Source organism: Triticum aestivum, chromosome 2A, assembly GCF_018294505.1.
Source record: "Triticum aestivum cultivar Chinese Spring chromosome 2A, IWGSC CS RefSeq v2.1, whole genome shotgun sequence".
Taxonomy (NCBI): Eukaryota; Viridiplantae; Streptophyta; class Magnoliopsida; order Poales; family Poaceae; genus Triticum; species Triticum aestivum.
The window spans coordinates 217,620,971-217,633,508 of record NC_057797.1 but is presented as its reverse complement, the minus strand read 5'-3'; the positions used below and the strand labels follow the sequence as shown (position 1 = coordinate 217,633,508).

At 44.1% G+C, this 12,538-nt stretch overlaps 1 protein-coding gene across 1 annotated transcript; it reads left to right on the top strand.

The window, feature by feature from the left end:
* Positions 1–2,500: 2,500 nt before the first annotated feature.
* LOC123185192 (uncharacterized) lies at positions 2,501–3,265 on the top strand. The gene has a single exon (XM_044597166.1). The coding sequence runs from the start codon at positions 2,560–2,562 to the stop codon at positions 2,959–2,961; it is 402 nt and encodes a 133-aa protein (XP_044453101.1). The 5' UTR covers positions 2,501–2,559; the 3' UTR covers positions 2,962–3,265.
* The last annotated feature ends 9,273 nt before the right edge of the window (positions 3,266–12,538 follow it).

Sequence of the window (12,538 nt, the reverse complement as noted above, 5' to 3'; positions counted from 1 at the left end):
TATGATCAAGTCTGGATATAACAACAATGGTAGAAGGAGAAAACCCAATTAGCAAGTAGAGATTTCATGACTTTGAAGCTACTATGATGGCAAGTGAAGAAATATACATGATGACCTTTTATAAATTTGTCTATATCCATGTATAGGTGTTGCGCTACCTAGTTTTGTGCCATGCCCATGTACTTCTAGACTAAAAGACTATCTGCAATTTTTTTGAGAGTCTTTATTAAGGGATGATACAGACTTAAGGTTGGATCACCCCACCATGGGTTGGTTGAGCTCATCATTTGTACCTCCTGAAATACCTCCCCGAGGGCGTCACATTAGGTTTTGGGTTATTTGACTAAATTTTAACATTTCGTAGTTGCCGTAGACGTGAGAGACAGCTAGACCTCCTTTACTATGCGTCATCGGAACCTCATTGTGTTAATTAAGTATTTCATCTTATATCAGTAATTCAGATTGCATATCTTTAATTCTTGCCTATTCTTCAGTTGCATACAATGATTCATCTTTGTCATCAGGCTCACCATGTTTCCAACACCATCAATAGTCGTACAAGAGTTGGTTTAGTGATTGCTAAGGTGCACCGCCGAGTGTTTGATGTATTCGGATTGCCAAAAAATTCCCGCAAAAAAATCCATATCATCTCATCGAAAGATCGGGCCATTGTACCTATCACTTGGTGATTCCCGATGACAAGATCTTAGATCTATTAACCAAACCACTAGTATAAACACCTCTCGAATATAACATGGCCACAGAACTAACCTAGGCCATTGATGGTTGACAGTTGCAGCGCTAGACCCCGGGCAACTGGGGTCGTGGCCTGGGGCACGCCCTCTCGTTCTTTCGTTCACTATAGATACAATAACATAATTTGCTACTGTTTGGGACTGTAGCTCTGTTCTTCGCCGAGGGCATTCCTCTGGCCTGGCACCACTACTGATGGTTGATCTCCTTGATCAGATGGAACACCATTGTCCATGTAGCCCTCTCTGATTGATCGCCTCCTGCTATCAAGAAAGAGAAGAAGATATCTTGTATGACACTAAAATGGAAATGAAAAGGAAGAGTATCCCCTATAAGTGTTGCAATCTGCCAAGCGTGGTGCTTCTTTCTTCCTCCTGCCACTTCATTGTGCTTGGAAAGAGAGCATAATTTTGAGCATCAGCTTCAAGGCGAGAGCGGGAGGTGTTCTAGCAATCATCAAGGAAAAACCAACATAATCATTGGGATCAAACCGACAACGTAGGCTCAGGGGCTTTGATCTCAAGATCAGATGATGTAACCAATAGTTTTTCACATTTTTAAATCTCTTAACCCCCCTGTGGATCTCATTTGTTTTATTTTCAGGGTTGGGTTTGTAGTAATAACATGTTATGTTGCTTCATAAAAAATGCAATCTGGTTACTTTGATTTATGATTCATTCCAGTTATGCTCGTGGAACTTAGACTTTCTCCCTTTTACGGATCACACTGAAGCATAAAATTGGCATCAATAGAAACTGCGTTGGCAACCGATAAATTATCACTCGTATGTTGAAACTTGGCAAATTGAAACCATGAGTTGACTTTCATTTTTTGAAAGTGATGCCTAGAGATGTGGAAGTTTTGGGTTGTAGACCGAGTTTCTTTACCAAGGGGTCTGAATTATCATTATCGAATATACCACTCTTTTATTGGATGTTAAAATTTTGATTTTGAATTTTTAAAAGTTGACCAAAGAATGGGAATCACATCTATGCAACTCTAGTATATTGATCCACTAGGAGAGCATCGTGCATACTTTGGAGGGGGTCTTGGGTTTGAATACCTTCCATGAAACAAATGCACTAGGAATGGAGCACTCCGGCTAGAGGGTAGGGGGCACGATTTTCGTGTTTGTTAGGACGCGATCTAGGCCCGGTGCCCACACATGTGGTTGCCTTTTCTTGTTCACCTTTCAATTTTTCTCTCCTAGGTAGGGTCCACACCCACATGGACTTTGGTTTTCCTCGGTTTTTCCCATGAATCTCTAAAATTCTTGAAAGTTTAAAATTTTCGAAGGTCGACATTTTTTGAAAGTTTAAAGTTCAAATTTCAACAGATTAACTATCAAAAAAGTTGAAATTTCCAAGTTTCCAGAAATCTGAAAAGTTTCAATTTCTGAAAGCTCGGGCAAGAATTTCCAAAGTTCCGTAATGTAATTTCAGAAAAGAAAGTTTGAATTTCCATTTGGGTTATCGAAATTGACCACACCGTTGCTGCCTGGGGGGCGCCCGCTAGATAGCCCTACCGTAGTGTAACTAGCAAATATGCCATGCCATCCTCCCGGAGCTACATTTTTTTTGAGGGACCCAGACCTACATTTTTATTTGGTTCTTTCATGAGCTTGGAAATAACAAGTAGATAAATAGTCATAAACATTGACACGGCCTGCCCAACTAATACTCTGGTGATCTCATCAATAATGCCATTGTAAACATAAAGCCAGATGTAGAACCGGCCTGCTTGCCCCGCCTGAGGCCTGCGCTGCCGTCGCCTGCCTATATAACAGAGGACAGGCGCACACGTCCCATGCCAGCTTCCAGATACCAGCACAGAAGAAGCTCATACACAAAATCCTCTCTTCTTCCTCCTCGTTGGCTCGTCTCTGCAGCGCCATCATTCCCCAAGATGTTGATGCTAAGGGCAGCGCCGATGTCCTACGCCAAGGTGGACAAGGTGGACGCCGAGGAGGCGCGGCACTGGAAGGCGCAGTTCCTGATCCACAAGGCGCTCGAGACGGGGCCGACTAGGCGGCCGCCGGCGGCGGCGCCATTGGCGAGGGCTGGCGGCTGCAGGGTCGTCAGGGCGGTGAGGATCGGCATCCGGCTCAAGAGGCTCAGGATCGCCGTCCGGAGCTTCAGGCTGCGCGTCTGCCGGAGCGTCCTCAAGCACCTCAAGAATCTCAGGAGGCTCGGGTCTCCTCGTTCTTGATCCCCTCGATCTCCTCCTTCTGAAAGAGTTTTTTATGTGTCAGGGAAACTAAGCTGCCTTCTACTTCTATCATACGCAATAGCTAACAACAACTTCTGCCCTTGATATGCCGAGAAGATTTGGGCGCGCGCGCGTGTGTGTGGATGCATAGTATAGTACAGTATGTAATCTGTAAATGGAGCAGATCAGCAATGTTGGCTCCTGTTTCAGGCTTCCTTTTTCTCTGGGATCCTATCCTATCTTGTTGGTCACTGACAGCTGATGAAACTCTTCAGTTATGTATATGCAGCATATCCGTGTTGAATTGTTGAGTCATTGAGATGCTAAATCCACTGCTGCACCGATGAGTTTTGGATCTTATGTTTCGAGAAGTAAGTCCGGAATCCTTTTAATTTTTTTTCCTTTTGTTTTTGTTCTGCAAGATCTCTAGAGAAAACGGCTACAGCAATCCACGATTAGCTTACCTACCACCTGCTGGGTAGGAGGACATGTGTTTTGCGTCAGCCCGGCTACAGCAAAACGAAAAGAGAGTGACGAAAGGTCATGCATTGTTAATGGTGGATGAGAAAGTAGATTTGGGATCTAACTCATGCTGCCAGTTTGTCCTTAGTCGAGTATGAAGTTGAACTGCATGTGCAGGGGTGCTTGCGTCCCTATTCGCGAAAATTCCTTTACAAAACCGCGATACACTGCTTTACAAACATTAAAATTTGGTTTGGAAAACAACAACTGGAGCTTCGTTTCCTTTCCTTTGCGGTTAGCTAATAGGTAGCGAAAAATGAGTTGCAAAAAACCAAAGACGATCAAGATTTTTCTGATCTGTAAATCGACGGGGCAAGCAAAATGGACTAACAAACACTGCATGAAAAGCTGTCATCGATACTCTGAGGTTGAAAGAAACGCTTGAAAATAAGCTGAACCTACCAAGTAAACGAGCGCTTGAATTAGAATCGTAAGTCGTAGTCGAATACATTGCTGACATATGGCATCAAGCTGCTAATTTTACTCACAGACATGTCATCCTCACGCAGAATGGATCAAATGTCAGGTGACATCAGGGGCGTCTTCCAGCACTAAACAAAATTCAGCATCCGCTCAGCAACTGCCACCAAAGGTCAACATTGCTGTCAATGAATAGATTAGAAATCCTTGCATAGAGGAAGGATTTGAAATTGCCTGCCAACGAAAAGAACTTCTTCTCTTTCGTTCATTTTTTTTATTTTTTTTAGAAAAGGGGGGACTCCCCGGCCTCTGCATCAGAACGATGCATACGGCCACTTAAATAAATAAAAAGGTTCAACAAAGTCATAGAGTCTTGAAATAAAATGAAGGCGAGCTCACATAGAGCCTCGACGCTAAAACAAGAAAAGGCCATCAAGCCACAACCGGCAGGCAAAATAAAGATAGGAAAACTAATTGCCTATCCTATTACATGACCGCCATCCGAACCGGTTGAAGATATCCCGCGCTACCATCTCCCAACGGACAGATCCAGTAACCAAACGCTCACTGGCCTCCGTCGGAGTGAGTAAGGACCACATACGGATCAGCGCCGTAGCACGGAATACAACCTGCAAAAAATGAATAGTAGTTATTCTGTTAAAAGCTAAATCATTTCTGCAGTTCCAAATTGCCCATAACAACGCACAAACTCCTACACGAATATGTCTAGCTATATCGGACTCTATCCCATCCAGCCACGTTCCAAATAATGACCCGACCGAACTCGGAGGAGTAATGTTAAAGGCAATTTGCACGGTGCGCCACAGAATTCTCACCAATGGACACTCAAAGAAGAGATGCTTAATGGTCTCGTCATGATCACAGAAACTACACCTAGTAGATCCTGTCCAATTGCGCTTAACCAAGTTGTCCTTTATTAAAATAACCTGTTTATGGACAAACCACATAAACACTTTAATTTTTAAAGGAACTTTTACTTTCCAAACATATTTGGAACTAGGAATGACAGTCGAGTTAATAACATCGATGTACATCGACTTAACAGTAAATTGTCCAGACCTAGTAAGTTTCCAACACAACTGGTCGGGCTGATGAGCTAGCTGGACTTCCATCAGTCTACGCACCAGATGAAGCCAAGCTTCCCATCTATCACCAACAAGCACCCTCCGAAATTGAATATTAAGGGGAATGGACTGCATGACCGTTCCAACTAACTCATCCCGTCGCTGGACAATACGATACAGGGTTGGGTACTGTATTGCCAATGGTGTATCACCCAGCCAAGTATCCTCCCAGAACCGTGTATCATTGCCATCACCGACAATAAACTTTGTTCTATTAAAGAAGGCTGCCTTAACTCTTATAAGCCCCTTCCAAAACGGCGAATCAGTTGGTCTCACTGTCACCTGAGACAAGGTTTTGGAATGCAGATACTTGTTGCGGAGAATCTGCGCCCAAGTTGCGTCAGTCTGAACTGAAAGCTTATTCAGCCACTTGCTAAGCAGGCATCTGTTCTTGACCTCAAGATTCTCGATACCCAAACCCCCTTGGTCCTTTGGTCGACAAATAACATCCCACTTGGCGAGTCTATACTTTCTCTTAAGTTCATCACTCTGCCAAAAAAATCTCGATCGGTAGAAGTCCAGCCTTTTCCTAACCCCAACTGGAACTTCAAAGAAAGATAGTAGGAACATCGGCATACTCGTAAGCACCGAATTAATAAGAATTAACCGGCCTCCATATGACATAAGTTTGCCCTTCCAGCAACTAAGTTTCTTTTCAAACCGATCTTCAATGCATTTCCACTCTTTGTTCGTTAGTTTACGATGGTGAATGGGTATACCTAAGTAAGTAAAAGGTATAGCCCCTAATTCACATCCAAACAATTGCATATAAGCCTCTTGTTCCTCATTGGCTCTACCAAAGCAGAACAACTCACTTTTATGAAAGTTAATCTTTAACCCGGTCAATTGTTCAAATAAGCATAACACCAGCTTCATATTTCTCGCTTTTGCCAGGTCATTCTCCATAAAGATGATTGTATCATCAGCGTACTGCAGAATGGACACACCCCCATCAACTAGGTTTGGCACCAAGGCACCCACCTGACCGGCCTCCTTTGCCCTACCTATGAGAATTGCCAACATGTCAACCACAATGTTGAACAAAATAGGGGACATTGGATCTCCTTGCCTCAGGCCTTTGTGTGTCTGGAAATAATGCCCTATATCATCATTTACTTTAATTCCAACACTTCCTTTTTGTGTGAAGGATTCTACCTGGCGTCGCCAAGCCTCATCAAAACCCTTCATACGTAAGGCCTGTTGAAGGAATGGCCATTTGACTTTGTCATACGCTTTTTCGAAATCCACTTTGAAAACAACCCCATCCAGCTTTTTCGTGTGGATTTCATGGAGCGTTTCATGAAGGACCACTACCCCCTCAAGGATATTCCTGTCCGGCATGAAAGCAGTTTGGGTAGGCTGCACAACAGCATGTGCGATCTGTGTGAGCCTATTGGTCCCGACCTTGGTGAAAATTTTGAAACTAACATTAAGAAGACAGATTGGCCTGAATTGCTCAATTCTCACAGCCTCTGTTTTCTTAGGAAGAAGGGTGATCGTTCCAAAATTGAGCTGAAAAAGATGAAGCTGTCCAGCAAACAGATCATTGAACAAAGGCAACAAATCCCCTTTAATGATATGCCAACATTTCTTATAGAACTCCGCTGGAAATCCATCGGGGCCCGGCGCCTTGTTATTTTTCATTTGCGAAATGGCCTCCAGAACCTCTTTCTCGGAGAAAGGAGCCGTAAGAATATCATTCTCCACCGCTGTGAGCTGAGGAACATCCTCAACCCTGGACTCATCCAGAGACACACAGTTCTTTTCTGGAGGACCAAACAGCTGCTTATAGTACTCGGTGATGTACAATTTTAGGTTTTTCTGTCCTACAATTGTACCCTCATCTTGCTCAAGCTGAAAGATCTTCTTCTTTCGATGCTTACCATTAGCGATCATGTGAAAGAATTGAGTGTTCGCATCCCCCTGGACTACTCGCCGGACCTTGGCCCGCAATGCCCACTTCAACTCTTCTTCCCTAAGAAGTTCTTTCAGCCGCAGTTCCGCGTCAAGCTTGGCATGAAGCTCCGCGGCCGGCAGTATCGTTGTTTCTGCTTTTAAATCCAGGGACTGAATAAGGGAAAGGAGCCTTTCCTTTTCGACCTTATAAATCCCGCTAAGATGCTTAGCCCATCCACGCAGGAAACTCCTCAAATGCCTAATCTTATTCTGCCAGCGCTGAAGCGCAGTCTTCCCTCCTGAATCCTTAGCCCACTCTCTAGCCACAAGATCAAGGAAGCCTTCACGTTCAAACCAAGCCATCGCAAAGGAGAACACATTCTTGTTCCCCAGGTGGGAGGGCTCACCAGAGTCCACAAATAACGGCGTGTGGTCAGAAATACCGCGGGTCAAGGCCTGGACTGTTACTAGAGGGAACTTCTGTTCCCAATCGACACTGGCCAACACTCGATCCAACTTCTCATACGTCGGATTTGGCAGCGCGTTAGCCCAGGTGAATTTTCTACCCGAGAGCTCAATTTCTTTCAGGTTCAAACTTTCAATAATCGAATTGAACATGAACGACCATCTGCCATCAAAGTTGTCATTGTTCTTATCCTCACGCCTTCTAATAATATTGAAATCACCCCCCACCAGGATAGGCAACTTCTCGGAACCACAAATCCGAACGAGATCAGACAAGAACTCGGGCTTGAGCTCGGGCTGCGCAGCCCCATATACCGCAACCAGGGCCCAATTAAACCCATCTTCCTTCGACCGTACCCGGAACTTGACTGCAAAGTCACCCATAACCACACTGCGAACCTCAAGCGTTTCGCACCTAACGCCGAGTAAGATTCCACCCGATCTCCCTCTCGGCGGCAAGCAATGCCAATCAAAATCTATACCCCCTGACAGAGTACTTAGAAATTGAGGCGCAAAGTTATCTCTATCCGTCTCCGATAGAGCGATAAAATCTAAACGATGCTCGACAGATGCCTCAGCAAGAAACCTTCTTTTAGCCAAGTCTTTTAGACCTCTGCTATTCCAAAAGATTCATTTCATAATTCATCATGGAATTTTTTTGCCGTCCACGTCTGGCTATGCTGAACATGTTCTGGGGTAGGATTCTGTGTAACCTCCTCGACATTGATAAGTTCTGAATTTTGTGTCTCAAGAAACAAAGTAGGTTTGGTGCCTAAACCGTGCTGTCCTTTTGTCATAGAGGAGCAACGCCATCTAATAATCTGAAATGCAAAGTCAGGCACCACGGTCACAGCGTCGAGTACAGATTGAAAACGGAGAGGCGACGTACGTGATCACCATAAACCATCAGCATTAGTGGTTAAGATCCAGTTTTCTAGAAGAGAACGGGGGTTAAAATGCATGCTTAGAGAGGAGGAAAACGTTCGGAAGCTGATGTGAACCTAGGCCGAACAGAAGGAAAGGCAGACGGAGTTTAACGCTGCTGACCAATGGCATCAGGAATCAAATTAAGATGCGAGTCATTTCCATTCCATGGGCAGAATGAAAGCTCGATCGAGTCGAGTGACGCCAGAGGACGGAGGCGTACGTCTTCCACCAGTAAACGAGACAAGGTGATCACCTAAGAAAAAATAGGGAGGTGGCGACTGCTTGTCAAAGCAGCGAGCTTTCTTTAAAGCCGAGGCAAAATTTCTCATGCCTGATTGCACGGCTCAGAACTAAACACGGAGGAGAAGAACAGGGGAAGATGCTGGATGGCCACCGGAGTTGTAGTTAAATATCATGGACTAAAAATGCTGAATAGAAGTCCATGATGCATCGGCGGCGGAAATGTACCTAGCTCGGCAGCAGAAGCGTGCTGCAAAGAGTTTGAAGATCATGGACTAAATCTATATCTATTATTACCCTATTAATAAAGAAAATAGGTATTCTTAGTCTGTCATGCTATTTTTTTCAGTCTGTCATGCTATTTTGTAAAAAAGAAACTCGTAATTCTGTTAATCAACTCGCAGTCCACTTTTAAGACAAATTTTCGTTTTCTGAAAATCAACCCGCAGTCCACTTTTAAGGCCAGTTTTAAGTCGGATTTTCACTTTTACATGAAATCCCCTGATATTTGGGTTAATCAACCTGCAGTACATATCCATTTTTAAAAAAATATTCGTATGTTTAAATTCTTAACTCCAAATTTAACATGTTTTATATGTAACTTGATTGGGAAAATGTGTAGAATCTGAACATGATCTTATTTTACTTGTTAATAGTTTTATGAATGTTATTTAGGATGCAAACTTCATCAATAGCGCACGATCCGTCTTTCTTTTATATCGGTGCCGAGCATGATGTGTCTTTCTTTCATACCGGTGCCGATCCAGATTGAAAATGAACACCTCGGCAAAACCAGGATGGGAGACGAAAAAACATCTATAACCACGCATGCACGCCTCGCCAAAACCTCACGAGAAAAAAAAACAGATTTATCATCTTATGCCGAGAGAAACGCCTTAGAATTGACAACATTCAAACGTGTTGTGATTGTGTGAGCATAAAGGCCACCGTCGCCGAGGGTGGGAAAAAAGATAAGTGTCAACACAGATGAAATGCCATGTGTTGAAATAAAGGATGTGGACCAATTGGAGTCTGGAGTAATGGTTATTGGGTTAGGAAAGTGTGGTATTTTTTTTGTTCCGTTGCAACACACGGACTCTTTTGCTAGTGTTGTTCTATGTCACGAAGCCAAGCTGCCAAGGGCCGGCTTTATCTGGTATTTAAGCTCATAATAGTTTAACTCACACAAAAGTCCAAAGATAGAAACTTTTTCCCTTATATTTCACCTCTTCTTGTGGGATCATGTGACTATATTTGCCCGATGTAGATTCTTGCACACTTTACATCATTTCTTTGGGATCCATGTGGTGCACATTTTACTTCATAGTTGAATCTGGGTCAAGAGTTTGATGATTATTTGAAGAATTTGTGAAATGGTTCTACAACTCACTCCTCCAGTTACACCACAGAGGAACGGTGTATCGACATAGAGGAATCGTACCTTGTTGGACATGGTTAGATCGATGATGAGTTAGTCAGATCTACTGTTGTCCTTTTTTAACATGGTACAAACGCATGCACTCATACAAACACACATACACTCATCCCTATGAACATACACACGCACACCCCTACCCCTATGAGCACATCCAAGAGACTAAGCCGACAGATCATCTTGAGATTAACAAAGTCGCCACAGACGCCTTCATAGTTGACGAGACGTCTCCTCACATTTAATGCACATTGCCATAAGGCCTAAAATAAATCCAAGAAAATGCAAAGACCGGTGTCAAGTCTAGGAGTTGAACTCTGGTGGGCTGGGGATACCACTGTCCTCTTAATCATCCAACCATAAGTTGACTCGCCTATTGTCAGTGTCAAAACCGTTCGATCTCGGGTAGGGGGTCCTGAACTGTGCGTCTGAGGATCGAAGGAAACAGGAGACAAGGGTGACACGATGTTTACCTAGGTCCGGGCCCTCTTCATGGAGGTAAAATCCTACGTCCTGCTTGATTTTATTTGATGAGTATAGGGGTTACAAGAGTCGATCTACCATGAGATTTAATGACTAAACCCTAGATGTCTAGCCTATGCGATTTGTGATAGCCTTTACGGACTAAACCCTCCGGTTTATATAGGCACCAGGAGGGGTCAAGAGTTGTACAAAGTCAGTTTACAGAGAAAGGAAATAATACATCCGAACGCTAGGCTTGCCATCCACTCAAAGGAGAGTCCCATTCGGACACGGGGAAAGGTCCTCTGCCTTGTATCTTGACGGCCCACCAATCCGACCCATATCAAATTGTCCGGACGCCCGGGGACCCCTTAGTCCAAGACTCCCCCAGTAGCCCCCGAACTTGCCGTCAATGACGACGTAGTCTTCGGCTCATGTCTTCGGCTTTGCAAGGCGGGTTCTTCATCATATTCCGGACTGTCGATAATCCGGCGACAACCTCAACGTCTTTTACAATTCCCCTGATGGCGCTTCGATTTTCACGCGTGGTATGAATGCGAACGGTCTATGTATTTTTTCAAATAAACCCTTCACAACGCTCATGCGGCGCCTATATAAAGGGATATGGATCTCCCAAGGCCACCCCGCACTGCGCATAAGGAAAAAACGACCAAGTCTAGCCACAAAACAAAAGCCCTCGTCATGGCCAGCGCCCCAGGCTCCTCTTCACCTCCCCACGGCCCTCAAGAGGGCGATTGGCAGAGTTGCTCCATGCCCCATCTTTAACTAAGCCGGCTCCAAACACAAGGCTACCTCCCTCTCACAGATCTAGTTCCTGTTCGAGTAGGATTATATTCAATCGACAACGACGCGATAGCCGAGAATTTCCCCAACCCTAATAAAGAGGAGAGAGTGTGCTTTGTCCCATTTTTGTTACGGGGCCTGGGATTTCCAATCCATCCCTTCCTCCGGGGGTTATTGGAATTTTACGACATCCAAGTGCACAACCTCACCCCAGGTTCGATTCTGCACATCTCAGGCTTTGTTGCCCTCTGCGAGTTATTCCTAGGCATCGAGGCCCATTTTGGATTATGGAGAAAATTTTTCTGCCTCGTTCCCCGCCACAAAGGAGGTTCTATATTTGAAGTGGGAGGCGCCGAAGTATGGTGCATTGCCGGATCCGAATACCCAGTAGGAACTCCCAAAGAAGCATACCCACACCCACAGTGGCCTTCGGAGTGCTTTTATACGGATGATGTTCCGTTTCCGGATCCAGTTAGGCGCGGTCTCCTTGAATTTTCCAGTGCTCCTCTGAAGAAGTGCCTCAACTGGAGTCCCCGAAATCCCAAAGAAGAGGATAGTGCGGAGATACAAAGGTTGGCCATCAAGGTCAGGCGCCTGGTGAAGGAAATATGCCCTAGAGGCAATAATAAAGTTATTATTTATTTCCTTATATCATGATAAATGTTTATTATTCATGCTAGAATTGTATTAACCGAAAACTTAGTACATGTGTGAATACATAGACAAATAGAGTGTCACTAGTATGCCTCTACTTGACTAGCTCATTAATCAAAGATGGTTAAGTTTCCTAACCATAGGCATGAGTTGTCATTTGATTAACGGAATCACATAATTAGGAGAATGATGTGATTGACTTGACCCATCCGTTAACTTAGCACGATGATCGTTTAGTTTGTTGCTATTGCTTTCTTCATGACTTATACATGTTCCTATGACTATGAGATTATGCAACTCCCGAATACCGGAGGAACACTTTGTGTGCTATCAAACGTCACAACGTAACTGGATAATTATAAAGGTGCTCTACAGGTGTCTCTGATGGTACTTGTTGAGTTGGCATAGATCAAGATTAGGATTTGTCACTTCGATTGTCGGAGAGGTATCTCTGGGCCCTCTCGATAATGCACATCACTATAAGCCTTGCAAGCAATGTAACTAATGAGTTAGTTGCGAGATGATGCATTACAGAACGAGTAAAGAGACTTGCCGGTAATGAGATTGAACTAGGTATTGAGATACCGATGATCGAATCTTGGGCAAGTAA